The following is a 27792-nucleotide window of genomic DNA, read 5'->3' on the forward strand; positions in this document are numbered from 1 at the left end:
CCCTGTGATTGAGATAACATCAGACTCTTAACGACGAGGCCATCAGGAATATAAAAGAGTTTAGAGGGAACAAAGAAGGGTGATTCAGGAGACTCTGTTTCTGTGTTTCTGGGAGAAGAGCCAAAAAAATACCCACCACTACCCAAAATACCCAAACGTGGGTATTTCACTTGGTCCAAGGGAAGGGCAGCACATCCAGGTATCTGGAAGTGCAGTTTCAGCTCCCTGGCTCTTCGACTCAAGGCTTTTCGACCCTCTACGGACCAGCTGGAGGCTTTTCGATTCCATGCTAAGATGCGGCATTGCCACAGAGCCGAGTGGACTTTGAGCCCTGTTGCTAAAAAATGCAAAACATTTCCAGAGGATGGCAGCACAGTCTGCCTACAGTGTGTTTTTTTTTTCTTTTACTGCGTGGGGCGTTCCTAGCTGCCTCCAAGTCACGGGAACAAAACAACCATGCTCTGCCCCCACCAGCATAAGTAAAAAAAAAAAAAAAAAAAAAAAAAAGGTTACTTACATTATTTGGCACTGCTGACTGCTGGTGCCTCTCTGTCTCAGGGGAAAACAATGGAAAGAGGACAAAGGAAAACACAGCTACTTCTGGGCTGGACAGCCAGAAATAAACGGGCAGAAATCAGATGCTGTGTACCAGAAAGCTGGTGGTTTTCTCTCTTAGGACAGCACTTGGCAGCAGCCTCCCATTTATTTTTAGCTCTGCGGGGTCAAAGGAAAATATTTTCTTAAAGAAGAAAGGCTCTCTAAATATTCACACTGTGCAAATTACCATGCCCAACAGCAGCCGGCTGGAAGTAATAAACCCTTGCTACCCAGGCGGTTTCATCCTCCCTTCCATTCTCCCCCCGAGCATTTTTCCCCATTGGATCCATCCCTCGTGATCCTGCCAGGGTCTTTCAGGTTCCCCAAATGTGCGCAGACTCGGCTGTATCACACGGCCGCTCCAACCCTTTTTTTCCATAAAATGGAAAGGTTGGATGTGGTGCTTGGGGACACGGTTTAGTGGGTGACATCGGTGGTAGGGGGACAGGTGGGTCTCCCTTTTGGGGGTCTTTTCCCGCCTGGATGATTGATGCTTTGAATATCTGAAGGGAAAGCAATGGTTAATGAAGGGCACACAAATGCACACAGCTGCTGGCTCTGCCTCCTTCCCACTGAGTTTCCACAAATGCCTTAGTCATTGCTCAGTACAGTCATGGTCATTTAACTCTTTGCAGCCTGGATGGTTTCATCCTCCCTCCCCCAGCACACTTTTCCCCATCAGATCCATCCCTCGTGCTCCTGGCAGGGTCCTTCAGGCTCCCCAAGTGTGCAGAGACTCGGCTGCATCGTATGGGGCTCGATGTCCTTTGGGACATGGAGTCCTGCTACTGAAACCTTGCCAAGTAAACCCACAACAGTTGGAAACAGGCTCCCTTTTCTAAGCCCCTAACAATGTGCTTGCCCATCCCAAGGGGAAAAAATCATCGTGATCTCCTGGGAGTCATCCTCACCCCTTCTCCCCTTTGCCCTCTGCAACCACAAGAAAACAAACAACCAAACAAAAAGATAATCCTATTTTGAGGGGACAAGAGGATATTTTGAGTGGCAAACCAGACCTCAAACATCCTCAAAAACTTCAGTTTTGCCCTAGGAAGAGGTGAGTCAAAGCCACGTTACCATGGCCCCCAATTTGCATGCAAAACCTTTTCAAGCCAGCTCAGACAATAAAATGTTGTATTGGTGCTTTCAGCATTACTGCAGTACGTGCAGCATTACTCCCCTCGGGGGCCTTAATCTCCTCCCACTTTCTTCAATAAAAGTAACAGAGGATTGGTTTCCTTTGCCTTTTGCAAACAGGAAAACATTTATAACCTGTGTTCAAGTGGCAGCCAGTGAGGTTTGAGTCACTTTGCACATATCGGTCAAGAGACGCGTTCCTACTGCCACTGTTCTGCAAGACCACAAGATCTTGCACAAGATCACAGGCTGAGCAATACCCCTCCCCTTGCTCTTAAGTAACACTCTGTGCTTCTGCAGCAGCTGCTCCTCTCACTCATTGAATTGCAGCACAAGCAAGACATAAGACACCAGGAGTAGACACACTGCTCTTAGGGTAAATCCACGTGTGAGCAGCAAAATTTGGGTCCAGCTGAGCAAGCAACGCTCGGCTAGGGGCTGAAATGGGGAGGGAAGGAGCAGCCAGTCAGGGCAGGTTTCCATCTTATTTTCTTCTTTTTAGTCTTTAAGATTTTTTTGGTTCCTTTGCCCTCTCCCATTTTTCTACCCTCTGTCTCTTTCTCGCTTTTTAAAATTTTTTATTTTTAATTTTTATTTTGATTTTTATTTTATTTTTATTTATTTATTTATTTTTCCTCATTCTCCTCTTGTTCTCTCCCTTTTTTAATTCCAAAACTGCACACCCAGTGAGCTTGCCTGCCACTCGTGTGTTTCTGGGAGAAGAGCCAAAAAAAAAACCACGTTGCCCAAATTGTTCCTTTTCAGCTGGCTTTATTGAAGCTTCTGCTACCACAAGTGCTGTGTAAATCTTCTTGCAGCCGTTTAGAACTTCTAGGTGTGTTGTTTTTATTTTTTATTATTCACTTTTTAAACTTTTCCATCTTTTTTGGTTGTTTTGTTTTGTTTTGTTTTCTGTTTGTTTCTTTGGGAAGGCTTTCCAAGTCTTTCTTCTAGGTAAGGCAGCTGGCTGCTTTCTTTGTGCTCTTTCTTGGGAGGGAATGAAAAGAAGAATAATGGTGAAATGAAGCAAAAAAATAATAATAAACAGGATTAATAATCTGGGTGGAGCTGCAGGAAAAAAGCAGATGGTGGGAGGGGCGGGGGGGAGAGGGATAAAACCTGGGTACAAGCTCAGGCTGCTTTGAGCCTGCAGGGTGCAAAACCCACCAAGGTGTGCGCTTTTTTTCAAGTTGTGTGCAGGTCTCCAATGAGGTTCAGGTTGGAAATTAGGAGACACTTCTCAGAAAGAGTGGTCAGGCCTTGGGATGGGTTGCCCAGGGAGGTGGTGGAGTCACTGTCCCTGGGGGTGTTCAGGGAGAGGTTGGACATGGTGCTTGGGGATATGGTTTAGTGGGTGACACTGGTTGGAGGGGGACGGATGGGCCTCCATTTTGGGGGTCTTTTCCCACCTGGATGATTGATTCTTTGAATATCTGAAGGGAAAGTAGTGAAGGGCACACAAATGCACACAGCTGCTGCTCCACCTCCCTTCTGCCCCTCCCTTCTGCATTTCCCAGAAATGTTGTGGTTTGCTTCTCAACTTCTAGGCACTGTGGAAATCACACCCATTTAACTCTTTGCTGCCCAAGTGGTTTCATTCTCCCTCCCCCAGCACACTTTTCCGCATCTGATCCATTCCTCGTGCTCCTGGCAGGGTCCTTCAGGCTCCCCAGATGTGCAGAGACCCAGCTGCATCGTATGGGGCTTGATGTCGTTTGGGACGTGGAGTCGTGCTACTGAAACCCTGCCACGTCCCAACAACAGTTGAAACAGGCTCCCTTTTCTGAGCCCACAACTGTGTGCTTGCACATTCCAATGGGGAAAAATCATCTTGATCTCCCTTCTTTTCGCATTTGTGCTGTTTTGTCTCATTCTCCTCATGTTCTCTTCCTTTTTTTAATTCCAAAACTGCGCACCCAGTGAGCTTGCCTGCCACTCATATGTTTCTGGGAATAGACATCCCTCCTAGGGGATTTTGTTTTGTTTTATTTTCTGTTTTTAAACATTTCCATCTGTTTTTGCTGGATATTTTTGCCTGTTTGTTACTTTGGGAGAGCTTTCTAAGTTTCTCTTTGAGCTAAAGCATCTGGGTGCTTTCTTTGTGCTTTTCCTGGGAGGGAATGAAAAGAAAAATAAAGATGAAATGAAGCAAAAACTAATACTGATCAGTAGAATTAATAATCTGGAGGGAGCTGCAGTAAAAAAAAAGACTGGGGGGGAGAGGGATAAAACCTGGGTACAAGCTCAGGCTCCTTTGAGTCTGCAGGGTGCAAAACCCACCAACGTGTGTGCTTTTTTCAAGGGAATTTTGGTTAATTTTACAATTGTTACAAAATGGAAGGTTAACCAAAAGAGGGAAACAAACCCCTCAACCTTTGGTCGGCAAAGTCCTTCCTTGTAAATTATTTTCCAACAGTGCCAAGAGCTGTTACACAAGCTGCTCTGTTTGAACAGCAACCAGCATGCTGTTCTATACTCGGAAAAAACTGCAGGGGAAACTCAGATAATGGATGGCTGCAAACCAAGAATGTCAGCACAAACAGATGCTGGCTTATTACATCCTCTGCTTTTTTTTCAAATTCAACTTCCTGCTTGCTTAAAGCCAGTTGGGGGAGGGTGTTCTGTCACAAACAGCTCAACTCCCTTTGAGCTTTGAGTCCTGATAGGCAATACACTTCTTTTAATTTCTTTTAGCATTAAAAGTCAGTTTAGTCAGTTTAAACTTCTGTCTTTCTCTTTTCTCCTTCTCTTTCTTTTTCTCCTTTTCTTTCTCTCCTTTTTTTCCCCTTCACTTTCTTTCTTCATCTTTTCTTTCTCTTTCTCCCTTTCTTCCATCCTTTCACCCTTCCTCCATTCCCCTCCAGCAGACAAGCCCTCTCCCCAACCACGGTTTCCCCATGTCCCCTCCAGATCCCCACAAGTCCTCAGACCTGGGGGGCTTTGCTGGCCCCCCAACACTCAACCCGCTCCTTGCTATCACAGTGTGCTCAGCCAGTTGCTGCGAGAGGACTGGATGTGTGGATGTGATCAGTGAGACCCGACATTTCCTTGCCAGCCATGGGGAAAGGAGCCCAAGAAAAAACTCACCCCGACCAAGAAGTTCTGAACCCTCCAAGAGATGAAGAGAAACAATGCAAATGGAGTAATTCTGGGGGAAAGCGAGATCTGGCTCCGGTGCGGCACTGGTGGGATGGGCACCAGCCAGGGTGTTTTGGTGGGTGAGGACAGACTCTGAATTTTACCATGCTACCACCTCTAAATCCATCTGGAGGTCCTCAAACAAGTACATTTATAACAGAAGTTCAAGCGTCAGTGAAGTTTTGACTTGAAGTTAGCTTTCTCGGTCAAGAGAGGATTGGTTACATGTATCTTGGCACTCCTACCACATCAGCAGTAGGCAGGCTGAGTGCTCCCCCTCCCCCACTGTTACAGGACTGCGCATGAACAGGACGACTCACATAGGACACCAGAACTAGGCAGAGTGCTGCTGGTGTGAGTCCACATCTGAGAAGCTAAATTTGGGGCCAGCAGAGCAAGGAATGCTTGACTCGGGGCTGAAATGGGGAGGGAAAGAGCAGCCAGCCAGGCTGGGTCTCCATCTTCTTTCTTTCTTTTTATTTTTTAAAGATTTTTTTTTTATTCTTTGGCCTCTCCCGTTTTGCCACCCGCTTTGTCTCTTTCTTGCCTTTCTTTCACATTTGTACTTTTTTTTTTCCTCATTCTCTTCTCGTTCTCTCCTTATTTTAATTCCAAAACTGCACATCTGTTGAGCTCCCATGCCACTCATTTCTGTGAGAAGAGCCAAAAAATACCCACGTTGCCCAAATTGTTCCTTTTCAGCTGGCTTTATTGAAGCTTCTGCTACCACAAAGGCTGTGTAAATTTTCTTGTAGATGTTTAGAACTCCTAAGTGTTTTTTTTTAAGCCATTTTTAAACATTCACATCTGGTTTTGCTGTGCTTTTGTTTGTTTGTATGTTTCTTTGGGAGGGCTTTCCCAGTTTCTCTTCCAGCTAAGGCAGCCGGGTGCTTTCTTTGTGCTTTTCCTGGGAGGGAATTGTCATGGTTCCGCTCGAGTGGGCAGCCGAGCTCCACCACAGTCGCTCTCTCACTCCCCCTCCTCAAAGAGGAATGGGGAGAAACTATGTGAAAAGGGCTCAAAGGCTGAGATAAGGATGAGAAAATCACTCAGTAATTATTGTAAGGGGCAAAACAGACTCGGCATAAGGAGACAGTAAGATTTATTGCCCATTACTAACAAGCTAGAGAAGTGAGAAATAAAGGAAAGAAACCAAAAGCACCTTCCCCCCCATCCACCCTCTTCTACCTCCTTCCCCTGAGCGGCACAGGGGAACAGGGGAATGGGGTTTATGGTCAGTCTACAGCGATTTTTCTCTGCCGCTCCTTCTCGGTCACATATTAAACACATAAACACTGGTTTGCCATATTTTGAGTGGCAAACCAGACCTCAAACATCCTCAAAAACTTCAGTTTTGCCCCAGGAAGAGGTGAAACCACATTACTGTGGCCCCCACTTTGCATGCAAACCTTTGTAAGCCAGCTCAGACAATAAAATGTTGTATTGGTGCTTTCAGCGTTACTGCAGTACATGCAGCATTATTCACCCCGGGGGCCTTAAACTCCTCCCACCGGCTTTCTTCAATAAAAGTAACAGAGGATTGCTTTTGCTTTTGTTATCAGGAAAACATTTATAACCTGTGTTCAAGTGGCAGCCAGTGAGGTTTGAGTCACTTTGCACATATCGGTCAAGAGACGCGTTCCTACTGCCACTGCTCTTCTGCAGGATCACAGGCTGAGTGATACTCCTCCCCTCTGTCTTAAGTAACACTTCCTGCACCAGCAGTAGCTCTTCCTTTCCTTCACTGAATTGCAGCAGAAGCAAGACATAAGACACCAGGAGTAGACACACTCCTGGGCCAGGAGCTGGCGGGGCTCATTGATAGGGCTTTAAACTAGGTAAGAAGGGGGATGGGGCTGAAGCAAGGACTGTTGGGGCTGTGCCAGGGGGAACAATGGCAAGGCCGGAGGATAAGGTAAAGGCCCAGCTGAAGCGCATCTACACCAATGCACGCAGCATGGGTAGCAAACAGGAGGAGCTGGAAGCCATCGTGCAGCGGGCAGGCTACGACTTGGTTGCCATCACGGAAACGTGGTGGGACCAGTCTCATGACTGGAGTGCTGCGATGCCTGGCTATAGGCTCTTCAGAAGGGACAGGCAGCACAGAAGGGGTGGCGGTGTGGCTCTCTATATTAGAGAGTCTTTCGATGTTGTAGAACTCGAGGGTAGGAATGACAAGATCGAGTCCCTTTGGGTTAGGATCGGCAGGGACAACAAGGCTAGTGTCCTGGTCGGGGTCTGCTATAGACCGCCGAACCAGGATGAGGAGACGGATGAGGAGTTCTACAGGCAGCTGACAGAAGCTGCAAAATTGTCTGCGCTTGTACTCGTGGGGGACTTCAACTTCCCTGACATATCCTGGAAGCACAACACAGCCCAGAGGAAGCAGTCTAGGAGGTTTCTGGAGAAAGTGGAAGATAGCTTCCTGACACAGCTGATTAGTGAACCTACCAGGGGTGGTGCCCTGCTAGACCTTCTCTTCACAAACAGAGAAGGACTGGTGGAGGATGTGATTGTCGGGAACAGTCTTGGGCAGAGTGACCACGAAATGGTGGAGTTCACTATTCTTGGCGGGGCCAGGAAGGGAACCAGTAAAACCACTGTATTGGACTTTCGGAGGGCTGACTTTGAGCTGCTCAGGACACTAGTTGGTGGAGTCCCATGGGAGGCGGTTCTGAAGGGCAGAGGGGTCCAGAAAGGCTGGGCGCTCTTTAAGAGGCAAATCTTAATGGCACAGGAGCGGTCTATTCCCATGCGCCCAAAGATGAGCCAGCGGGGAAGAAGACCAGCCTGGCTGAACAGAGAACTGTGGCTTGATCTTAGGAGAAAAAAGAGGGTTTATAATCTTTGGAAAATTGGGCAGGCCACTAAGGAGGACTATAAGGATGTAGCGAGGCTGTGCAGGGACAAGATTAGGAAGGCCAAAGCTCATCTGGAGCTCAATCTGGCTACTGCTGTTAAAGATAACAAAAAACGCTTTTATAAATACATCAACACAAAAAGGAGGACTAGGGAGAATCTCCATCCTTTACTGGATGCAGGGGGAAACTTAGTTACAAGAGATGAGGAAAAGGCGGAGGTGCTTAATGCCTTCTTTGCCTCAGTCTTTAGCGGCAATACTGGTTGCTCTCTGGATACCCAGTACCCAGAACTGGTGGAAGGGGATGGGGAGCAGGATGCGGCCCTCACCATCCACGAAGAACTGGTTGGTGACCTGCTACGGCACTTGGATGTGCACAAATCGATGGGGCCGGATGGGATCCACCCAAGGGTACTGAGAGAACTGGCAGAGGAGCTGGCCAAGCCCCTATCCATCATTTATCAGCAGTCCTGGCTATCGGGGGAGGTCCCAGCTGACTGGCGGCTAGCAAACGTGACGCCCATCTACAAGAAGGGCCGGAGGGCAGACCCGGGGAACTACAGGCCGGTCAGTTTGACCTCAGTACCAGGGAAGCTCATGGAGCAGATCCTCTTGGGAGTCATCATGCGGCACTTGCAGGGCAAGCAGGCGATCAGGCCCAGTCAGCATGGGTTTATGGAAGGCAGGTCCTGCTTGACGAACCTGATCTCCTTCTACGACAAAGTGACGCGCTGGGTGGATGAGGGAAAGGCTGTGGATGTGGTCTACCTTGACTTCAGCAAGGCTTTTGACACCGTCTCCCACAGCATTCTCCTCAAGAAACTGGCTGCTCTTGGCTTGGACTGGCGCACGCTTCGTTGGGTTAGAAACTGGCTGGATAGCCGGGCCCAAGGAGTTGTGGTAAATGGAGCCAAGTCCAGTTGGAGGCCAGTCACTAGTGGCGTCCCCCAGGGCTCGGTGCTGGGGCCGGTCCTCTTTAACATCTTCATCAATGATCTGGATGACGGCATTGAGTGCACCCTCAGTAAGTTTGCAGATGTGTTGCCTTCAGGGGGCAGTGGCGACCTGGTTCAGGAACGGCACGGCGGCCAACCCCAGGCCGCTCGGTCCATCGGCTCACAGACACCAACGTGGTGGATGGCAAATGGCATTTATTGTCGAGTCACATGGGCTTATATACCCGAGGCCCATAGCGTCACTTCCGCTTGCTTACAGCACAGGCCACACGCTACTGTCCATCAAGGGAGGGGCTCCACCTTTCCGTACATCGCGACATCTTCCGGCCGCCAGACCCTAACTACCCACATTTCCCCCCTCCCTATGCACAACCAAATTAGCTAAAATATAACAATCTTAAGATGTAGACATCATAACTTAACTAAAAAACATAAGGCACAATAACCAGGAGAAAACTAAGAGGTAACTGGTAACCCTGAGTAAATACACTCTTAAAGTAGTTGTTGGTGTTCTACCAACATAATGTTAACTTTCTCTAACCAACTTTTAACAAACAACACAAGCATATTTAGTATACAAGGCCCAAAGATAAGATCACACAAACGCATTGCAGCCCCCCACCCACGGAGGCCGCTTCGCTGGTGTCTGGATTCTGCCAGTGTGGAACTCTCAGGCTTAAACAGGACGCTTGCTGACTTATTGTCTTCTCATATCGCCGGGGTATACAGATTACAGGGGTGCCCGATGATCCGTTCCTGTGAACAGAAACTCAGTTTTCATTAGTTTTGTTCTGAAGTTGGGGCGTCGGCTGTTTGGAGCTTCTCTGGCTGCACGAGTTGCCATACCTTCGTGGGCCCTCAGGCCCTGGACTTGCGCCCGGGGGGTGATCACTGTTGGGTCCGTACCCATTCGCCGCTGCAGGCTAGAGCCATACAGTGTGTGATCCGTCCCAGTTACTTGGGCCAGTTGTCTCATACAGTTGTCCCCCCATTCTCGTTTTAAAAATGATCATCCCACCCCCGTCAAAGATCAGTCTACAAGTTTGTTTTATATCAAACGGGAGCATGTCGTCTCCCCTGAAAACACCATCTATGACGGTGGAGACCATTGCAGAATGAAGCCCTTTATCCACAATGGCTTTAACAATCGCTTGTACATCCTTAGGGTTTGTTGGTGAGTGAACCCTCTGCCCCCCGTCTGTCACCCAGACCAGGAACGCTAGCATGGCCGATAGAGCCAAGATGGTGCACGCAATCTTAATTTTCCTCCAATCTGTGAGAGGAATTTCTCTGCCTCGCGGTGCAGCTTTATTTCGGATGGGGATATTTTTGCTATCTGTCCCCATTTCCTCCTCCGAATTTGAATCGGTATCTGATCCGGAGTCAGAGCTTGACTGACTGCTCACCTCCACGTTCCGGTACCCTCCCATCGAGTTCCGGCCCCGCCCCCCACCCCTGCGGGCGGGCCGCTCCCTGCCTCGTGGCTCGCCCCGCCGCCTTCTCAGCGAGGCGTTTGCGCCACAGGAGCGTTTTTTCGGATGGCCGTTCCGATCGGCTCTCTGCCCCTCTCTCACGCTTCTACCTCCTCCCCGGTCGTCCCCGCAACCGTTCTCTTTTTCGCATTTCCACGTGTTAGTAAAACCTAACGCTTCATCCCCGTTCCCGCCGGAGGCTTCTTCACCCGACTTTTCGTCTTCTAGTTCAGCACCGTACTGGGGCGCACATGGCCATGGTCTCTCCCAGATTTCCCCAGGCTCTGGGTCCCCACCGGCATCCCTGGCTTCCTCAGCCGAGCCACCCCATAGCTTCCACAACTTTGATACGACCTTCACAAGGGTTTCCATCTTCCTTGTTGGTCCGGGAGCTTCCTCCCCGCCGGGCTGGTCCCGCCGCTCCAGCCGCCGTTCACCCGAATCCAGGAGTTTTCCCGGGTTTCGGCACCACTTGTTGCCTTCAGGGGGCAGTGGCGACCTGGTTCAGGAACGGCACGGCGGCCAACCCCAGGCCGCTCGGTCCATCGGCTCACAGACACCAACGTGGTGGATGGCAAATGGCATTTATTGTCGAGTCACATGGGCTTATATACCCGAGGCCCATAGCGTCACTTCCGCTTGCTTACAGCACAGGCCACACGCTACTGTCCATCAAGGGAGGGGCTCCACCTTTCCGTACATCGCGACATCTTCCGGCCGCCAGACCCTAACTACCCACACAGATGACACCAAGCTAGGTGCGTGTGTCGATCTGCTCGAGGGTAGGAAGGCTCTGCAGGAGGATCTGGATAGGCTGCACCGATGGGCTGAGGTCAACTGTATGAAGTTCAACAAGGCCAAGTGCCGGGTCCTGCACCTAGGGCGCAATAACCCCAAGCAGAACTACAGGCTGGGAGAGGAATGGTTGGAGAGCTGCCAGGCAGAGAAGGACCTGGGAGTGATGGTGGACAGTCGGCTGAATATGAGCCAGCAGTGTGCTCAGGTGGCCAAGAAGGCCAACGGCATCCTGGCTTGTATAAGAAGCAGAGTGACCAGCAGGGCTAGGGAGGTGATCGTCCCCCTGTACTCGGCTCTGGTGAGGCCGCACCTCGAGTACTGTGTTCAGTTTTGGGCCCCTAGCTACAAGAAGGACATCGAGGTGCTTGAGCGGGTCCAAAGAAGGACGACGAAGCTGGTGAGGGGCCTGGAGAGCAAGTCCTATGAGGAGCGGCTGAAGGAGCTGGGCTTGTACAGCCTAGAGAAGAGGAGGCTCAGGGGTGACCTTATTGCTCTGTACAAGTACATTAAAGGAGGCTGTAGCGAGGTGGGGGTTGGCCTGTTCTCCCATGTGCCTGGTGACAGGACGAGGGGGAATGGGCTAAAGTTACGCCAGGGGAGTTTTAGGTTAGCTGTTAGGAAGAATTTCTTTACTGAAAGGGTTGTTAGGCACTGGAATGGGCTGCCCAGGGAGGTGGTGGAGTCACCATCCCTGGAAGTCTTCAAAAGACGTTTAGATGTAGAACTTAGGGATATGGTTTAGTGGGTACTGTTAGTGTTAGGTAGAGGTTGGACTCGATGATCTTGAGGTCTCTTCCAACCTAGAGATTCTGTGATTCTGTGATTCTGCTCTTAGGGTAAGTCCACGTGTGAGCAGCAAAATTTGGGGCCAGCTGAGCAAGCAACGCTTGGCTAGGGGCTGAAATGGGGAGGGAAGGAGCAGCCAGTCAGGGCAGGTTTCCATCTTCTTTCTTTTTTTTTTTTTTTTTCCTTTAAGATTTTTTTATTCATTTGCCCTCTGCAGTTTTTCCACCCTCTTTGTCTCTTTCTCACCTTTCTTTTTGTGTTTGTGCTGTTTTATTTTTTTATTTTATTTTATTTTTTTTTAATTCTCCTCATGTTGTCTCCCTTTCTTTAATGCCAAAAATGTGCACCCAGTGAGCTTCCACACCACTCGTGTGTTTCTGTGAGTAGAACCAAAAAAAAACCCCACGTTCCCAAATTCTTCCTTTGGCTTTATTGAAGCTTCTGCTACCACAAGGGGTGTGTGAAACTTGCAGATGTTTAGAACTCCTAGTTTGTTTTTTTTTTTCGTTTCTTTGTTTTTCATTTTAATTTTTTAGTATTGCTGGTTTGTTTTTTTTTTTTTTTTGGTTTTGTTTTTCTGTTTGTTTCTTTGGGAGGGCTTTCCCAGTTTCTCTTCCAGCTAAGGCAGCCGGGTGCTTTCTTTGTGCTTTTTTTTGGGGAGGGAATGAAAAGAATATTGGTGAAATGAAGCAAAAAAATAAATAAATAAAAAGAATTCATAATCTGGGAGGAGCTGCAGGAAAAAAAGCAGACGGTGGGACATTATGGCTCCCTACAACTACCTGAAAGGAAGGTGTGGGAGTTGGGAGTTGGCCCCTTCTCACAGATAACTAGTGATAGGACCTGAAGGAATGGCCTCAAGTAGCACCAGGGGAGGTTCAGGCTGGACATGAGGAGACATTTCATCTCAGAAAGAGCGGTCAGGCCTTGGGATGGGATGCCCAGGGAGGTGGTGGAGTCACCGTCCCTAGGGGTGTTTAAGAAGAGGTTGGACATGGTGCTAGCGGGTGACATTGGTGGTAGGGGGACGGGTGGGCCTCCATTTTATGGGTCTTTTTCTGCCTTGATGATTCATTCTTTGAATATCTTAAGTGAAACGAGACAACGGCGTACAAATGCTCTGCCTCCCTTCTGCCTTTACCAGAAACCGAACACAGTTGTGGTTTTCTTTCTCAGTACTGTGGAAATTTAACTCGCCTCCCTTCTGCCTTTACCAGAAACCGAACACAGTTGTGGTTTTCTTTCTCAGTACTGTGGAAATTTAAGTCTTTGCTGCCCAAAGGGTTTCATCCTCCCTCCCCCAGCACACTTTTCCCCATCGGATCCATCCCTCGTGCTCCTGGCAGGGTCCTTCAGGCTCCCCAAATGTGCAGAGACTCGACTGCATCGTATGGGGCTCGATGTCCTTTGGGACGTGGAGTCCTGCTACCAAAACCCTGCCACGTAAACCCACACTAGTTGGAAACAGGCTCCCCTATCTGAGCCCCCAACCGTGTGCTTGCCCATCCCAAGGGGGAAAAATCATCTTGATCTCCTGGAAGTCCTCCTTGCCCCATCTCCCCTTTGCCCTCTGCAACCACAAGGAAACAAACAAACAAACAAAAAGAATCCTGTTTTGAGGAGACAAAAGGTTATGTTGAGCAGCCAGCTCACCCTCAAACACTTCAAACACCCTGAAAAACTTCAGTTTTGCCCCAGGAAGAGGTGAGTCAAAGGCAAATTACCCCCAATTTGCATGCAAAATCTTTGCAAGCCAACTCACACACAAAAACGTACTGGTGCTTTCAGGGTTAATGCAGCTTTACTCCTCCTGGGCACCTTAAGCTCCTCCCACTGCCGTTTTGCAATAAAAAGAACAGATGGTTGAGTCAGGAAAACTTTTTTACCCATGTTCAAGTTGCAGCCACTGGGGTTTTTCAGTTCTGAAGCCTTACTATTTAAGACGGGTTTTGGTTAATATCTTCAGGTATTCCTACTGCAAGTGCTCTTCCGTAGGATCATAGGCTGAGTGATACCACTCCCTCACTGCTACAGGACACTGCTGCAGGAGCAGGATAACACAAGCAGTGTTCCTTCTCTCATTCCTTAAATTGGAGCACCAGCAAGAAGACACCAGGAGTAGACACACTGCTCTTAGGGTGAGTCCACGTTGGAGCAGCAAAATTTGGGGCCAGCTGAGCAAGCAACGCTCGGCTAGCGGCTGAAATGGGGAGGGAAGGAGCAGCCAGCCAGGGCAGGTTTCCATCTTTTTCCTTTTTCCTCCCCCCCTCGCTGTGCCTTCGCCCCGCACTTTCCGCTCTCCCCTCGCTCCCGTCACTCCCCTCGCCCCCCTCTCCTCCCTCGCTCCCCTCGTTCCTCTCTCTCCCCTCGCCTCCCCTCGCCCCCCCTCTCTCCCCTCCCTGCCGTCGTCTCCCTGCCGCCGTCGTCTCCCTGCCGCCGTCGTCTCCCTGCCGCCGTCGTCTCCCTGCCGCCGTCGTCTCCCTGCCGCCGTCGTCTCCCTGCCGCCGTCGTCTCCCTGCCGCCGTCGTCTCCCTGCCGCCGTCTCACTTTCCTCTCTTTTCTTTCCTTTTTTTCAAGATTTTTTTTAATTTGCACGCTCCCTCCGCCTCCTCCTGCTCCCTCCGCCTCCTTCTGCTCCCTTGCCTTGGTTCTGTTTTTCCCCAAGATTTGTGGTTTTCTTGATCAGTACTGTGGAGATTGATCTCTTTGATGCCTGAATGGTTTCACACTTCCACACTGCCCCACACCACTCATGTGTTTCTGTGATTAGAGCCAAAAAAAAAACAGGTTGCCCAAATTCTTCCTTTTCATTTGGCTTTATTGAAGCTTCTGCAACCACATAGGGCGTGTAAATCTTCTTACAGATGTTTAGAACTCCTAGTGGTTTTGTTTGTTTGTTTTAAGATATTTTAAAACATTTCATGCTTTTTTTTCTCCTGTTTATTTCTTTGGGAGGGCTTTCCCAGTCTTTCTTCTAATCTTCTAGCTAAGGCAGCTGGCTCCTTTTTTTTTGTTTTGTTTTGTTTTGTTTTTTTCTCCTGGGAGGGAATTAAAGAAGAATAAAGTTGAAAAGAAGCAAAAAATAGTATTAATTGGTAGAATTAATAATCTGTGTGGAGCTGCAGCAAAAAAACAGACTTGGGGAGGGAAGAGGGATGACACCTGGGTACAAGCTAGTAGCATCGCTAGTCGGTCGAGGGAAGTGATTGTCCTGCTCTACTCTGTGCTGGTACAGCTTCACCTCAAGTACTGTGTGCAGCTCTCATCGCAGTCTACAACTTCCTCATGAGGGGGAGTGGAGAGGCAGGTGACCTGTTCTCCGTAATCACCAGCAATAGGATCCACGGGAACGGCGTTAAGCTGAGGCAGGGGAAGTTCAGGCTGGACATCAGGAAGAGGTTCTCCACCGAGAGGCTTCCCCGTGTGCAAGCCAAATCTGAAGCCAAGCCAGGCTTTGTCGTACGGAGTCTGGGGTATCTGCAGCCCACTCGTATTACCACTATTTATCCCCCCCTGCCAAATTCAATCCTAAAACTTCTTTGAAAACACTATTTCGCAGTATGTAGCTGTCGTGGTTTAACCCGGCCGGCAGCTAAACACCACGCAGCCGTTCGCTCACCCTCCCCCCTCCCTCTCTGGGACGGGGGAGAGAAATGGAAAGTGAAGCCCGTGAGTTGAGATAAAGACAGTTTAATAAGACAGGAAAATAATAATAACAAAATAATAATAATAATAATACAATGGTGATAATAGGAAAGTAATAATAATATGTACAAACAAGTGATGCACAATGCAATTGCTCACCACTCGCTGACCGATGCCCAGCCTAACCCCAAGCAGTCCGGCCCCCTCCCCCCGGCTAGCCACCCCTATATATTGTTTAGCATGACGTCAGATGGTATGGAATACCCCTTTGGCTAGTTTGGGTCACCTGTCCTGGGTCTGTCCCCTCCCAGCTCTTAGTGCACCCCCAGCCTGCCTGTTGGCAGGACAGAGCAAAAGGCTGAGATGTCTTTGGCTTAGTATAAGCACTGCTTTGCAACAATTAAAGCATCGGGGTGTTATCAGCACTCTTCTCATCCTAAGCCAAAACACAGCATTCCACCAGCTACTAGGAAGAAAATTAATTCTGTTCTAACTGAAACCAGGACATCTATCCACCCCTTATTCCATACCATTTATGTCATGCTCAGGTTACACTCTTTTCCATACATTCTAATCAGTCACCTATCGTAATCATGGTAGTGATAACATACAGTATAATATATTAATTAACATGGTACAATTCAATTCATGGGCTATTCTTACCCAGTATTAAATCTCCTTGAGGTACACACCAGACCTCTCCGTTCTTTTGCATCACCCACCAAGTGTATCCAGGTCCCTGAGCGAAAACAATTCCACAAATAGGTTTGCCTTTTCCTGAGGCAGGAGTAGCCCAGACTGTTTTACCCAGCATATTTCTTACATGCACTACAGGAACTTTATCCCCATCTACAGTACGTAACAGGTTTGATTGGGCAGGTCCAGCTCGGTTGGTAGATCCCCTAGTATTGACTAACCAGGTGGCCTTTGCCAAATGCGTATCCCAGTTTTTGAACGTCCCAGCGCCCATTGCTTTCAAGGTAGTCTTTAACAGGCCATTGTATCGTTCAACTTTCCCGGAGGCTGGTGCATGATAGGGGATGTGATACACCCATTCAATACCATGTTCTTTGGCCCAAGTGTCTATAAGGTTGTTTCGGAAGTGAGTCCCATTGTCTGACTCTATTCTTTCTGGGGTGCCATGTCGCCATAGGACTTGCTTTTCAAGGCCCAGGATGGTGTTCCGGGCGGTAGCATGAGGCACAGGATATGTTTCCAGCCATCCGGTGGTTGCTTCCACCATTGTAAGTACGTGGCACTCGCCATTGCGAGTTTGAGGGAGTGTGATGTAATCAATCTGCCAGGCCTCTCCATATTTATATTTCAGCCATCGTCCTCCATACCAAAGAGGCTTTGACCGTTTGGCTTGCTTGATTGCAGCACATGTTTCACAGTCATGAATAACCTGTGCTAGAGCGTCCATGGTCAGGTCCACCTCTCGATCACGAGCCCATCTGTATGTTGCATCTCTACCTTGATGGCCTGAGGTGTCATGGGCCCATCGGGCTATAAATAATTCACCTTTATGCTGCCAATCCAGGTCCACCTGAGCTACTTCAATCTTAGCAGCCTGATCCACCTGCTGGTTGTTTTGATGTTCTTCAGTAGCCCGATTCTTGGGCACATGAGCATCTACGTGGCGTACTTTCACAGCCAGGTTCTCTACCCGAGCAGCAATATCTTGCCACAATGCAGCAGCCCAGATGGGTTTGCCCCTACGCTGCCAGTTGTTTTGCTTCCATTGCTGTAACCATCCCCACAGGGCATTTGCTACCATCCATGAATCGGTGTAGAGATAGAGAACTGGCCATTTTTCTCGTTCAGCAATGTCTAAAGCCAGCTGAATGGCTTTCACTTCTGCAAACTGACTCGATTCACCTTCTCCCTCAGCAGCTTCTGCAACTCGTCGCGTAGGACTCCATACAGCAGCCTTCCATCTCCGATGCTTCCCCACAATACGACAGGACCCATCAGTGAACAGGGCATATTTCTTTTCATTCTCCGGTAACTGGTTGTACAGCGGGGCTTCTTCAGCACGACCCACCTCCTCCTCTGATGATATCCCAAAGTATTTGCCTTCTGGCCAGTCCATGATCACTTCCAATATTCCTGGGCGACCGGGGTTTCCTATTCGAGCCCGCTGAGTAATCAGTGCAACCCCCTTGCTCCATGTAGCATCAGTTGCATGATGCGTAGAGGGGACCCTTCCCTTGAACATCCAGCCTAGTACTGGCAATCGGGGTGCTAGGAGGAGCTGCGATTCAGTACCGACCACCTCCGAAGCAGATCGAACTCCTTCATATGCTGCCAATATCTCCTTTTCAGTTGGAGTATAGCGGGCCTCGGATCCTCTGTATCCCCGACTCCAAAACCCCAGGGGCCGACCTCGAGTTTCCCCAGGTTCTTTCTGCCAGAGGCTCCAGGTGGGGCCCTTCTCCCCGGCTGCAGTGTAGAGCACATTCTTTACATCTGGTCCTGTTCGAACTGGCCCAAGGGCTACTGCATGGACTATTTCCTGCTTGATTTGTTCAAAGGCTTGTCGTTGTTCAAGGCCCCATTCAAACTCATTCTTCTTACGGGTTACTTGGTAGAGCGGGTTTACAATCAGACTGTATTTTGGGATGTGCATTCTCCAAAACCCCACAACACCTAGGAAAGTCTGTGTTTCTTTTTTGTTAGTTGGTGGAGACATAGCTGTTATTTTGTTGATCACATCCATTGGGATTTGACGATGTCCATCTTGCCATTTTATTCCTAAAAACTGGATCCCTCGTGCAGGTCCTTTGACTTTATTTTGTTTTATGGCAAAACCGGCTTTCAGAAGGATTTGGACTATTTTCTTCCCTTTCTCGAAAACTTCCTCTGCTGTGTCACCCCACACAATAATGTCATCGATGTACTGCAGGTGTTCAGGAGCTTCCCCCTGCTCTAGCGCAGACTGGATCAGTCCACGGCAAACGGTAGGGCTGTGTTTCCACCCCTGGGGCAGCCAATTCCAAGTATATTGGACTCCCCTCCAAGTGAAGGCAAATTGTGGCCTGCACTCTGCTGCTAGAGGGATGGAGAAAAATGCATTAGCGATATCAATTGTGGCGTACCACTTGGCTGCCTTCGACTCAAGTTCATACTGAAGTTCCAGCATGTCCGGCACTGCAGCACTCAGTGGTGGCGTGACTTCGTTCAGGCCACGATAGTCCACTGTTAGTCTCCACTCGCCATTAGACTTTCGCACTGGCCATATGGGACTATTGAAAGGTGAATGGGTTTTGCTGATCACTCCTTGGCTCTCCAATTGACGAATTAGCTTATGGATGGGAATCAGGGAGTCTCGGTTAGTGCAATATTGCCGCCGGTGCACAGTTGTGGTAGTGATTGGCACTTGCTGTTCTTCGACCCTCAGCAACCCCACAACAGAAGGGTCCTCTGAGAGACCAGGCAAAGTAGATAATTGTTTAATGCCCTCTGTCTCTAAGGCAGCTATACCAAAAGCCCACCAGAACCCTTTTGGGTCCTTGCAATATCCTCTTCTAAGATAGTCTATGCCAAGGATACATGGAGCATCCGGGCCAGTCACAATGCGGTGCTTTTCCCACTCATTCCCAGTCAGACTCACTTCAGCCTCCAATACAGTCAACTGCTGAGATCCCCCTGTCACTCCACAAATATAGATGGGCTCTGGTCCTTTATAGCTCGATGGCATTATAGTACATTGTGCACCGGTGTCTACTAAAGCCTTATACTTCTGTGCGTGTGACGTGCCAGGCCATTGAATCCACACAGTCCAATAAACTCGATTGTCCCTTTCCTCCCCCTGGCTGGAGGCAGGGCCCCCCTAATCCTGGTCAGAATCTTCTTCGTTTCTGTGTTTGAAGGACTGTCTGCTGGAAGTTGGAGCAGCAAACTTTTCAGAGAATCCCTTTTTCCCGATTGTTTTCTTTTGCAACTCACGTACCCGTGCCTCTAGGGTCGCGGTAGATTTTCCATCCCATTTTCTCATGTCCTCTCCATGGTCTCGTAAGTAAAACCACAGGGTGGCACGGGGTGAGTACCCACCATATCGTCTTCCTTGTGTGGGTGAACGCCTACCCCTGACAGCTGAGACACTGCTCTGTACAGATACAGAGGAGAATAATCTCTCTTCAAGTTGGTGAAACTTTTCCGAAAGTTTCTCCCAAGTGTTCTCTTTTGGTCATTGGACACTGGTTGGTTCAGGTTGGGGGGAAGATAGATTCTTTTTAAGTTGGTGGACCTCTTCAGAAAGTTTCTCCACAGCTGAGACGCAGGCCTGTAAGGAAGAGGAGAGACTTTCTTCGTACTGCCGGAGTTGTTTAGCCACTTCATCCACTGTGGGTTCCTCATCCTCTTTCCAGGCCATTATCGCCAATGAGCTGGCATATGATGATGGTGCACTCCGTACAAACTTCCGCCACATGGGTCGTGTACACCTGACTTCATCTGGGTCTTTGGATGTTTGTCTGAGGTCTGGATCCTCATAAATCACTTCCCGTACGGCTAATTCCCTCAGGTACTGGATTCCCTTCTCCATAGTGGTCCACTTGCCTGGTAGACATAAAAGTTCTTCCTTGAAGGGATACCTTTCCCTCACAGCTGAGAGGAGACGTCTCCAGAGGCTGTTAGATTGTGCTCCATCTGCAATTGCTTTGTCAATGCCGGCGTCTCGAGCAAGGGATCCCAGCCACTTGGCTTCCCTGCCGTCTAATTCCACACAATTGGCTCCAGAGTCCCAGCACCGGAGCAGCCAGGTGACAAGCTGCTCACCTATACAGCGACCAAAATCTTTTCGCACATCTCGTAGCTCGCGCTCGTTTAGACTTCGGGTAGTTACTGTTGATTTTTCGGCATCCTCATCTTCCTCCTCCTGAATCCTTGATGGCCCAGCGTCGTCATCATCTTCGTCATCTCTATACCTATATTTGGCAGAAGCCTTACCTGGATTGGCAGAAGACTCTCTGCGTTCTAAACGACCTGAATCTCTATACCATTTTTTCACCTTCTCTACAGGGGCAGCTTGCACTGCTACTGCTCGTTTCTCTGACCTTGTTACAGGGTCTGCCACAGGGGTTGGAATACCCTCTGCAGGATCAACTTGCACTGCTACAGCTTGTTTCTCTGACACAGCCACAGGAGCTGGAGCGGCTGCAGGAGCTGGAGCTGGAGCAGTTGCAGGAGCTGGGACTGGAGCGGCTGCAGGAGCTGGGACTGGAGCGGCTGCAGAAGCTGGGACTGGAGCGGCTGCAGAAGCTGGAACTGGAGCGACTGCAGGAGCTGGAACTGGAGCGGCTGCAGGAGCTGGAACTGGAGAGGCTGCAGGAACCGGAGCTGGAGAGGCTGCAGGAACCGGAGCTGGAGTGGCTGCAGGAGCTGGGACTGGAGCGGCTGCAGAAGCTGGAACTGGAGCGACTGCAGGAGCTGGGACTGGAGCGACTGCAGGAGCTGGGACTGGAGCGGCTGCAGGAGCTGGGACTGGAGCGGCTGCAGGAACCAGAGCTGGAGCAGCTGCAGAGCCCCCCGTAGGGGTCACAGTGGCTGTTGGATCTGTCACAGGGCTTGGAGTGGCCGCAGGCCACAGGACAGTAGCCCAACACTGAATGTTCCTCCTGCAAGTTTTTCCTGCGTGCTGCTGTATTCCCTCAAAACCAAAACCTTTCTCCTCCTTAGGAGCTTATTCCTAGATGTTTGGTTTTCTAATAATCCCCTCATCCAGGTGGGCAAAGCCCTTCCTTGGTGATTATTTTCCAACAATAGTACCAAGATCTGTGGCACAAGCGCTGCTCTGTTTGAACAGCAGCCAGCATGCTGTTCTATACTCAGAAAATAATGCAGGGGGAAATCTGAGATAAGGGATGTCTGTGAACCAAGAATGTCAGCACAAGCAGCTGCTGGCTTATTTCCTTCCTTTTTTTCAAGTTCAGCTTCTTGCTGGGCTGGAGACTGAGGAGGGTGTCATGTCACACATCTCAACTCCCTTTGAGCTTTGAGTGCTGATAGGCAATACATTTCTTTTAATTTCTTTTAGTATTTCATGTCAATATAAACTTCTGTCTTTCTCTTTTCTCTTTCTCCTTTTCTTTCTCTTTTTTACTTCTTTCTTTCTTCATCTTTTTTTTTTCTTCTTTCTCCTTCTCCCTTTCTCCCATCCTTTCACCCTTCCTCCATTCCCCTCCAGCAGACCACAAGCCCTCTCCCCAACCACGGTTTCCCTATGACCCCTCCAGATCCCCACAAGTCCTCAGACCCAGGGGGCTTTGCTGGCCCCCCAACACTCAACCCTCTCCTTGCTATTGCAGTGTGCTCCGCAGTTGCTGCCAGAGAGCAAGACGGGTGGATGTGATCAATGAAACCCGATACTTCCTTAACTCCCATGGAGAAAGAAGTCTGGGAAAATACTCACCCTGAGCAAGAAGAAGTGCTGAACCCTCCAAGAGATGAAGAAAATCAATATAAAGGGGGTAATGCTGGGGGAAGGCGAGATCTGGCTCCAGTGGGGCACTGGTGGGATGGGCACCGGCCATGTTTTTTAGGTGAGGGGAGGACAGGCCCTGAATTTTACCATGCAGCCATCTCTAAATCCATCTGGAGGGCCTCAAAGAAGGGAGCTCCTATCCCAAGGGGGAGGGCTACAGGATCAACCATGGATCCAGCAGAAAAAGGGCAAATGGGGGGTGGAAACACCCAGCCCACATCTCCTGCTCTCTTCTCCACCAGACTCCAGCCCCCATGGGATGGGAAGGAAATGTCATTGTGGACAAAAGCTCCTGGCTCCGCTGTGTGTGGTGCTGATTGTCCTTGTCCTCGCTCTGCTGGTGGCCTTGGTTGGTGAGTTCCACTGGAGCATCCCCAGGGCAGGGAGATTGGCCAGGAACCTGTTTCAGGGATGGTGTGGGGAATTCCAGGGTTTTCCCAGCAGGATGAGAAGCCCCCCAAGCATAGCACTGAGCCTGCTTCATGGAGCACCCGCTTTTGGGCCCTTAACCAGACACTAATCAGCCTTTCCAAGCGGGTACCCCATGTTGCTGCATCCCAACCCCCCTACATTTGATGGACAGGAATACATATAATTTAAAAAATGTTATTTTTCTGCTTTTTTTTTTGGTGGCTTTCCATGCATCTCACCTGCTCGGTTTTCTCCTTTTACAGTTGTGCAGCAGCAGTCTCACTCATCACATCCCCAATTCTCCCACGAGTGCCCAGACAAATGGATCTGCTTGCAAAGAAAGTGGTACTGGTTCTCACTAAATAGAAGTGACTGGAACACCAGCTTGGAGAAGTGCAAGGTCTTGGAAGCCTCCCTGACCTCCATAGACAGCCAGGAGGAACTGGTGAGAACTGGGCACGAGCCCCAGCGCCGGTTCTGGCATGGAAAATGTGTGGGACCAGACCAAAATCCCATTTTCCCCCAAATTTCACCCACTGCCAAAGCCAGGAGAAGATGCCCTGGGGAAAGCACCAGCCTGGGCTGGGGAATGAGCAATATCACATTATTTTCTCCAAAACTCTCTCCCTACGTCCAGATGGGTGCTGTCCTGAGCTTTGCCCTCAAGGGGCTTCGTTTTTCTGTGAAACTGTAGGGCTGTAGAATGTAATCACCTTCCTATTGCAGGGTGCTCTGCAGGCTGGAGGCAGAACCTGGCTGAGTTTTGTTTTGGGAAGACGGGATCGCCTAAACCTTTTTTTTTTTTTTTTTTCTCTAAAGGATTTCATCAAGCGCTACATGGGCCAAGCAAACCACTGGGTCGGGCTGCACAAGGAAGACAATGGCCAGTGGAGGTGGACCAACGGCACAGCCTTCAACAACAGGTCAGTCCCTCTGCATGTTGGGGTTGGGTGCTTTGGGTTGGCAATTGGGCAGGAGTTCCTATAGGGTCTGGGATGGCCTCTTTTGGGACGGGGACCTCCTCCTGTCACCACAGCTCTGGTTTTCCATTAGAAGCTTGGTGCGGACCAAGGATGCTGCGCTCTGAACCACTATTAAACCTTGAACGCTGCCCCTTCTGACCTTCCCAGGAGAGGAAACCCCAGCTTTCCTTGCAGTTTTTAGGGTAGTTTTCCTACTTACTTCCCTTATGCTCACTCCTGAGTGTGTCTGCATTGCAGGTCTGAGCTGCGGGGAGGTGGCCCTTGTGCATACATAAACCAGGAGAATATCAGCTCAGCCCTCTGCCACACGGAGAAATACTGGATCTGCAGCAGACCAAAGAACTATGTCGAGTGGAGGCAAAAGATTTCCCCTGTGTAAAAGATCCCATAAACATAAAGCTCATGATAGTGACAGAAAAAATGGTAAATCTTATTTAGGTCTGCTTCTTTGCCACAACAGTATTACTGAGTTTCCTTTCTGCTCAGATTCATGCAGGCTCTGTCAATCTTTTGTACTGAAGTCAGCAACATTACTGTTTGTTTCTCTGCTTCTAGAGCAGAAAATAGTGTTTTATTTTTTTCTGTATTTGCAAACGGCATGTTTGTAATAAAGAATTTGAAACCTGTGAATCTGTTGTGCTATGGAATTATGCTATTATGCTATTATACTTTACACTACCTATTGGAAGGAGGACAAGGAACGATTGGAACAGATGGACTTATGCTATTATGCTGCTATACTTCACACTACATATTGGAAGGAGGAGAAGGAATGATTGGAACAGATAACATCTGGATGTGTGTATCTGAATGGATTTTTTAATAAAAAAATAAAAATTGGAAGCTAATTGAAACAGAGCCTACACTAATACTCTTGGCTGTGCTTGGTTGGGTTCAAACCCTGAAATTCCTTGCAGAGCCGTAACAAGGAGGGTTGGCTTCACCCCAAATATTAGCAGCAAGAGTCCTGCAGGATGGGCTTTTCAGGGCAGGCACTGAACGACTCTCCGTCTCCTGCAGTCTTTGAAAGGAGATGGAAGGGTTCTGTCTGGCAAACCCACTTGTGGTTGCTCCCACAGCCATCGTATTCCAGCGACTTCTCTACAAAGGTCACGCAGACGTTCTCCACATTTGGAAGGGAACCGAACCTGCAAACCAAAACCGTCAGCACTCAAAAGCAGCTCCTTTTGCTCTTGGGAGAGGGGGCAACGGGAGCTTCTCCCCCAGCCTGTCTCACTGGGCTCCAGGTGGCTTCTTGCTGTGGGCTTGCCCAGATGCGTGTGCAGATTGCTGTGCTTGCACTACCATCTGGCCCCTTCCTCCACTGGAGCATGCCCAGAGTGTTAAAACCACGTTGGCTGCATAGGTGTGATGAGATGGTGGGTTACAGTGCTCAGTACAGCCAACTTTTGGGCTGCAAAGCCTTACCGGGGCATTGCAATACTGTTGTGGAAACCAAAATATATGAGATCTCAGGGCTGAAATGGAGCAAAGCTGCTCCGCACACCACGGGTTGCAGCTGTACTCACAGGGTGGCGTCGAAGGAGGAGTTGTCCACCCATTTCCATATGTAGTTGGATGCCTTTAATCCGATCCACACCGTTAGCTGGTCCTGGTGGATGATCTCACGTAAGTGCTCCTGGTGAATGGGAGAGGAGTGTTGGTTTCCAGGAGCCTTCAGCAAGAGGCTCGTTGGGGTGCAAAGCTGTCTTTTTGAACCCATTTGGTTCATCCTCAAAGAGACAGGACCTAAGCATGACCTGTGCCATGGGTGCTGCCTCGCTTAGTGGGTGGAAAGAGCTTAAATTCAGAGCCTGAGACACCGGAGGCTCCCCCCGAGCTCTGTGTCCTTCTTTCCTTCCGTGCCAAAGGTGGGAAAGGGCCTCCAAAGCCCTTTTGGTGGTGATTCAGCCCTGTTTCCACCTTTTAGCAGGTGGTGGCTTGGAGCTACCAAGCCTCCTGCCGCCAACCAGCAGCTCCAGGGCAGTTTTTGCCCCTCTACCCACCAAAACCCAGGACTTTTGGGTCCTTTCAAGCCTTCTCCACTCTGCACTTACCATATCGGTGATGTTTCGGAACACGGCCAGATGGGACCCCCGACTTTCGCAGTCTTTTTTGCCTTCCATCCAAGTCCCAGTCGATTTGGAAACCTGGTAGCACTGGTCCCCAAAAAGCTGCCAAGACTGGGGGCACAGCTTGCAGCCCCCGTGGCCTGGAGAGGAGACGGAGCCTTGAGACACCCCAACAAGTGCTCAAGGTCTCGCTCAAACCAGCCAAGAGGCACTGGGGAGGGAGCTCTCTCCCCTCCCAAATTTTTCCTGCCCACTTTCCCCACCCATCCACCACAAGGAGCTCTTCCTCTCCATGCTCATTGACACCGAGCTGGGCTCACAGCCCCCCGGGGACACCCATCCCACCCCAGGAACCCCCCCAGGGCAGGGGTTACCTGCGGAGCCGTTCCAGTGGCAGAAGTAGCGCTGCAGGGAGGGAATCACGCACACCTCCGTCCTGCTCCTTCCCCCAGCCTCGCTCTTGTTCTGCGGGGCATTGTGAGGCATCGGTGTCTTCTGAAAAACTTGGAGGTAAAATTTTGGGGTGAGACTGAGGCTGTTTTTTTGGGGCAATGTCGTGAAAACCAAGCAGGGCTTATATGGTTTCCTGATCTATTGTGCAAACTGTTTTTCTGGTCATGATTGCACCCAACTTTTGGAATAGCATAAAAATATTGCTTGTGTCATCCACCCTTGCTTTAAAAGCCTTTTTTGTGTGTGTGTGTGTGTGTGTGTGTTTTTGTTGTTGTTTTGTTTGTTTGATTGTTTGTTTTGAGAGGGGATTTACTCTTGTTGGATGTGTCCCGTGGCACCTACATGGTTCCTGGGATAAAACCCTGTCCTCCCCTTGGCAAAAAAAAAAAAAAAAAAAAAAACAACAAACAAAGTACAATTTCCCTTGTGATCACTTCGGTTTTAGATGTGTTTTCGAGCAGGTTTTACTCACCCTGCACACTGAGCACCACCACCAGCACCAGCAGCACCAGGTAGCCCAGCCCGCCCAGCTTCAGAAGGACTCCGTGCCAACGTGGGCACATGGCAGGAGCTGAAAGAGTTCGTGGTTTTGTTCAGAAAGTGCTTTCTTGTAAAATAAAATTAAAATACAATGAAATGAAATGAAATGAAATAATATGAAATAATATGAAATAAATCAATATAACAAAATGTAATAAAATAATAAAGAAAAGAAAAGAAAAGAAAAGAAAAGAAAAGAAAAGAAAAGAAAAGAAAAGAAAAGAAAAGAAAAGAAAAGAAAAGAAAAGAAAAGAAAAGAAAAGAAAAGAAAAGAAAAGAAAAAAGAAAAGAAAAGAAAAGAAAAGAAAAGAAAAGAAAAGAAAAGAAAAGAAAAGAAAAGAAAAGAAAAGAAAAGAAAAGAAAAGAAAAGAAAAGAAAAGAAAAGAAAAGAAAAGAAAAGAAAAGAAAAGAAAAAAGAAAAGGAGAGCCCCTACATTTGAGCAGAAGTTGACAGATGCTTTGCTACCTCCACAAACACACAAAAAAAAAGCAAAAACCCAACGATCACAACCTTTTCTCCGCATCTCCCACCCCAGGACCCTCCTCGCGTGGGTCCCGCTGCTCGCCGTGGTGCAGCTTTGGCTGGAGCAGAGCCTCCAGGTGCTTGGAGGGGATGGGGAGCAGCTGGGCTGCGTCTTCCCAGTTGCACCAGTGGGTTTCAGTGGGGAAGGAGTCCCGGTGGCGGGCTTTGCTCCTGTTGGAGGCTGGGTGCTGAGGTTGGGCTCGGAAGCAAGGCCGTCACCTCCGAGTGCTCTGGGAGGCGGGGGGGGTCCTCAAGAGCAGGGGAGACAGACCCAAACTCTTGGGAAATTGGCCTCATTTAGAGCAGATGGCAGCTGGTGGGACTCGGGTCCCTCCACAGCTCCTCTCCACCAGGGTCCTGGGCACATTTCGCCAAGCTTTGACTTGCGTCGCCTCATGTCGGGGCTGATTTTTGCTGTGGGGAGAGCAGCCCCAGCAGTGAAATCGTTCAAGCTCTGGCCATTTGCAAGCTTCCTTCTCCCCCGTCCTTCCTTCTTTTCTTCCTTCCTTTCGCTGCCTGCAGAAACCGGGATCAACCCCAAACCCAACTGGCGCTTGGCCGTGTTTCTTGGCCAAGACGCAAGCAGACCATTGCGCCAGGTCTTCCTGAAGGAAACAAAGCTCGCCATGAGCGCCCACCACCCAAAATCACACTTACTGTGACGCCTCTCAGCAGGTGAAGAGCCCCCTCTGGGCTGCCTTAAATCGGCGTAAATAATCTCCCCAGCCATGGTCAGCTCGCCCGCCTGCAGAAGCGTCCCAGGAGTGACAAAGTCCCTGGGCAACGTTTTCGTAATGACCAACCTTCTTGCGCCTGCGTCCAGCACCAGGAAATGGCTTTTTTTAGTCTTCTTCTTTTTTTTTTTTTTTTCTTTTATAGATACATAGATATATGCTACAGATTTTCCTTTCACAGAATCATCTAGGTTGGAAGAGAC

General features: G+C 49.3%; 3 protein-coding genes across 8 annotated transcripts in view; 1 reads left to right on the forward strand and 2 right to left on the reverse strand.

Moving 5' to 3' along the window:
- LOC137846292 (killer cell lectin-like receptor subfamily B member 1B allele C) overlaps positions 1-15594 on the reverse strand; it is a 25350-nt gene extending 9756 nt beyond the window's left edge. For 2 of the 3 annotated variants that reach the window (XM_068664189.1, XM_068664188.1), the window contains exon 1: positions 15549-15594. The gene's annotated coding sequence lies outside the window, so the exon portion shown is untranslated. Of the gene's footprint in view, positions 1-517; positions 1101-6358; positions 6662-15548 lie in introns of those variants that run through there. The other variant, XM_068664187.1, reaches the window with a different exon arrangement.
- On the forward strand, positions 1960-24125 carry LOC137846303 (C-type lectin domain family 2 member B-like). 4 transcript variants are annotated; one of them, XM_068664247.1, is made up of 7 exons: positions 1960-2110; positions 4717-4827; positions 21808-21859; positions 22116-22226; positions 22548-22729; positions 23104-23207; positions 23505-24125. In XM_068664247.1, exons 2-7 carry the CDS (start codon positions 4792-4794, stop codon positions 23644-23646), a joined length of 627 nt encoding a protein of 208 aa, XP_068520348.1. In that variant the 5' UTR covers positions 1960-2110; positions 4717-4791; the 3' UTR covers positions 23647-24125. The 4 variants fall into 4 exon arrangements, with proteins under 4 accessions (XP_068520348.1, XP_068520349.1, XP_068520346.1 ...); XM_068664245.1 differs by lacking the exon at positions 4717-4827 and adding an exon at positions 13711-13882 and having other exon boundaries at positions 1988-2110; positions 21710-21859; XM_068664248.1 differs by lacking the exon at positions 21808-21859 and having other exon boundaries at positions 4717-4876.
- Positions 23837-27792, reverse strand: part of LOC137846280 (killer cell lectin-like receptor subfamily B member 1B allele B) — a 6524-nt gene continuing 2568 nt past the window's right edge. The window contains exons 2-6 of the mRNA XM_068664159.1: positions 26265-26363; positions 25714-25842; positions 25325-25479; positions 24797-24906; positions 23837-24415 (exon numbers count right to left, since the gene is read on the reverse strand). Coding sequence (XP_068520260.1) covers positions 24220-24415; positions 24797-24906; positions 25325-25479; positions 25714-25842; positions 26265-26363 — 689 coding nt within the window. The 3' untranslated portion in view covers positions 23837-24219. The remainder of the gene's footprint in view (positions 24416-24796; positions 24907-25324; positions 25480-25713; positions 25843-26264; positions 26364-27792) is intronic.

Source organism: Anas acuta, chromosome 31 (genome assembly GCF_963932015.1).
Source record: "Anas acuta chromosome 31, bAnaAcu1.1, whole genome shotgun sequence".
Taxonomy (NCBI): Eukaryota; Metazoa; Chordata; class Aves; order Anseriformes; family Anatidae; genus Anas; species Anas acuta.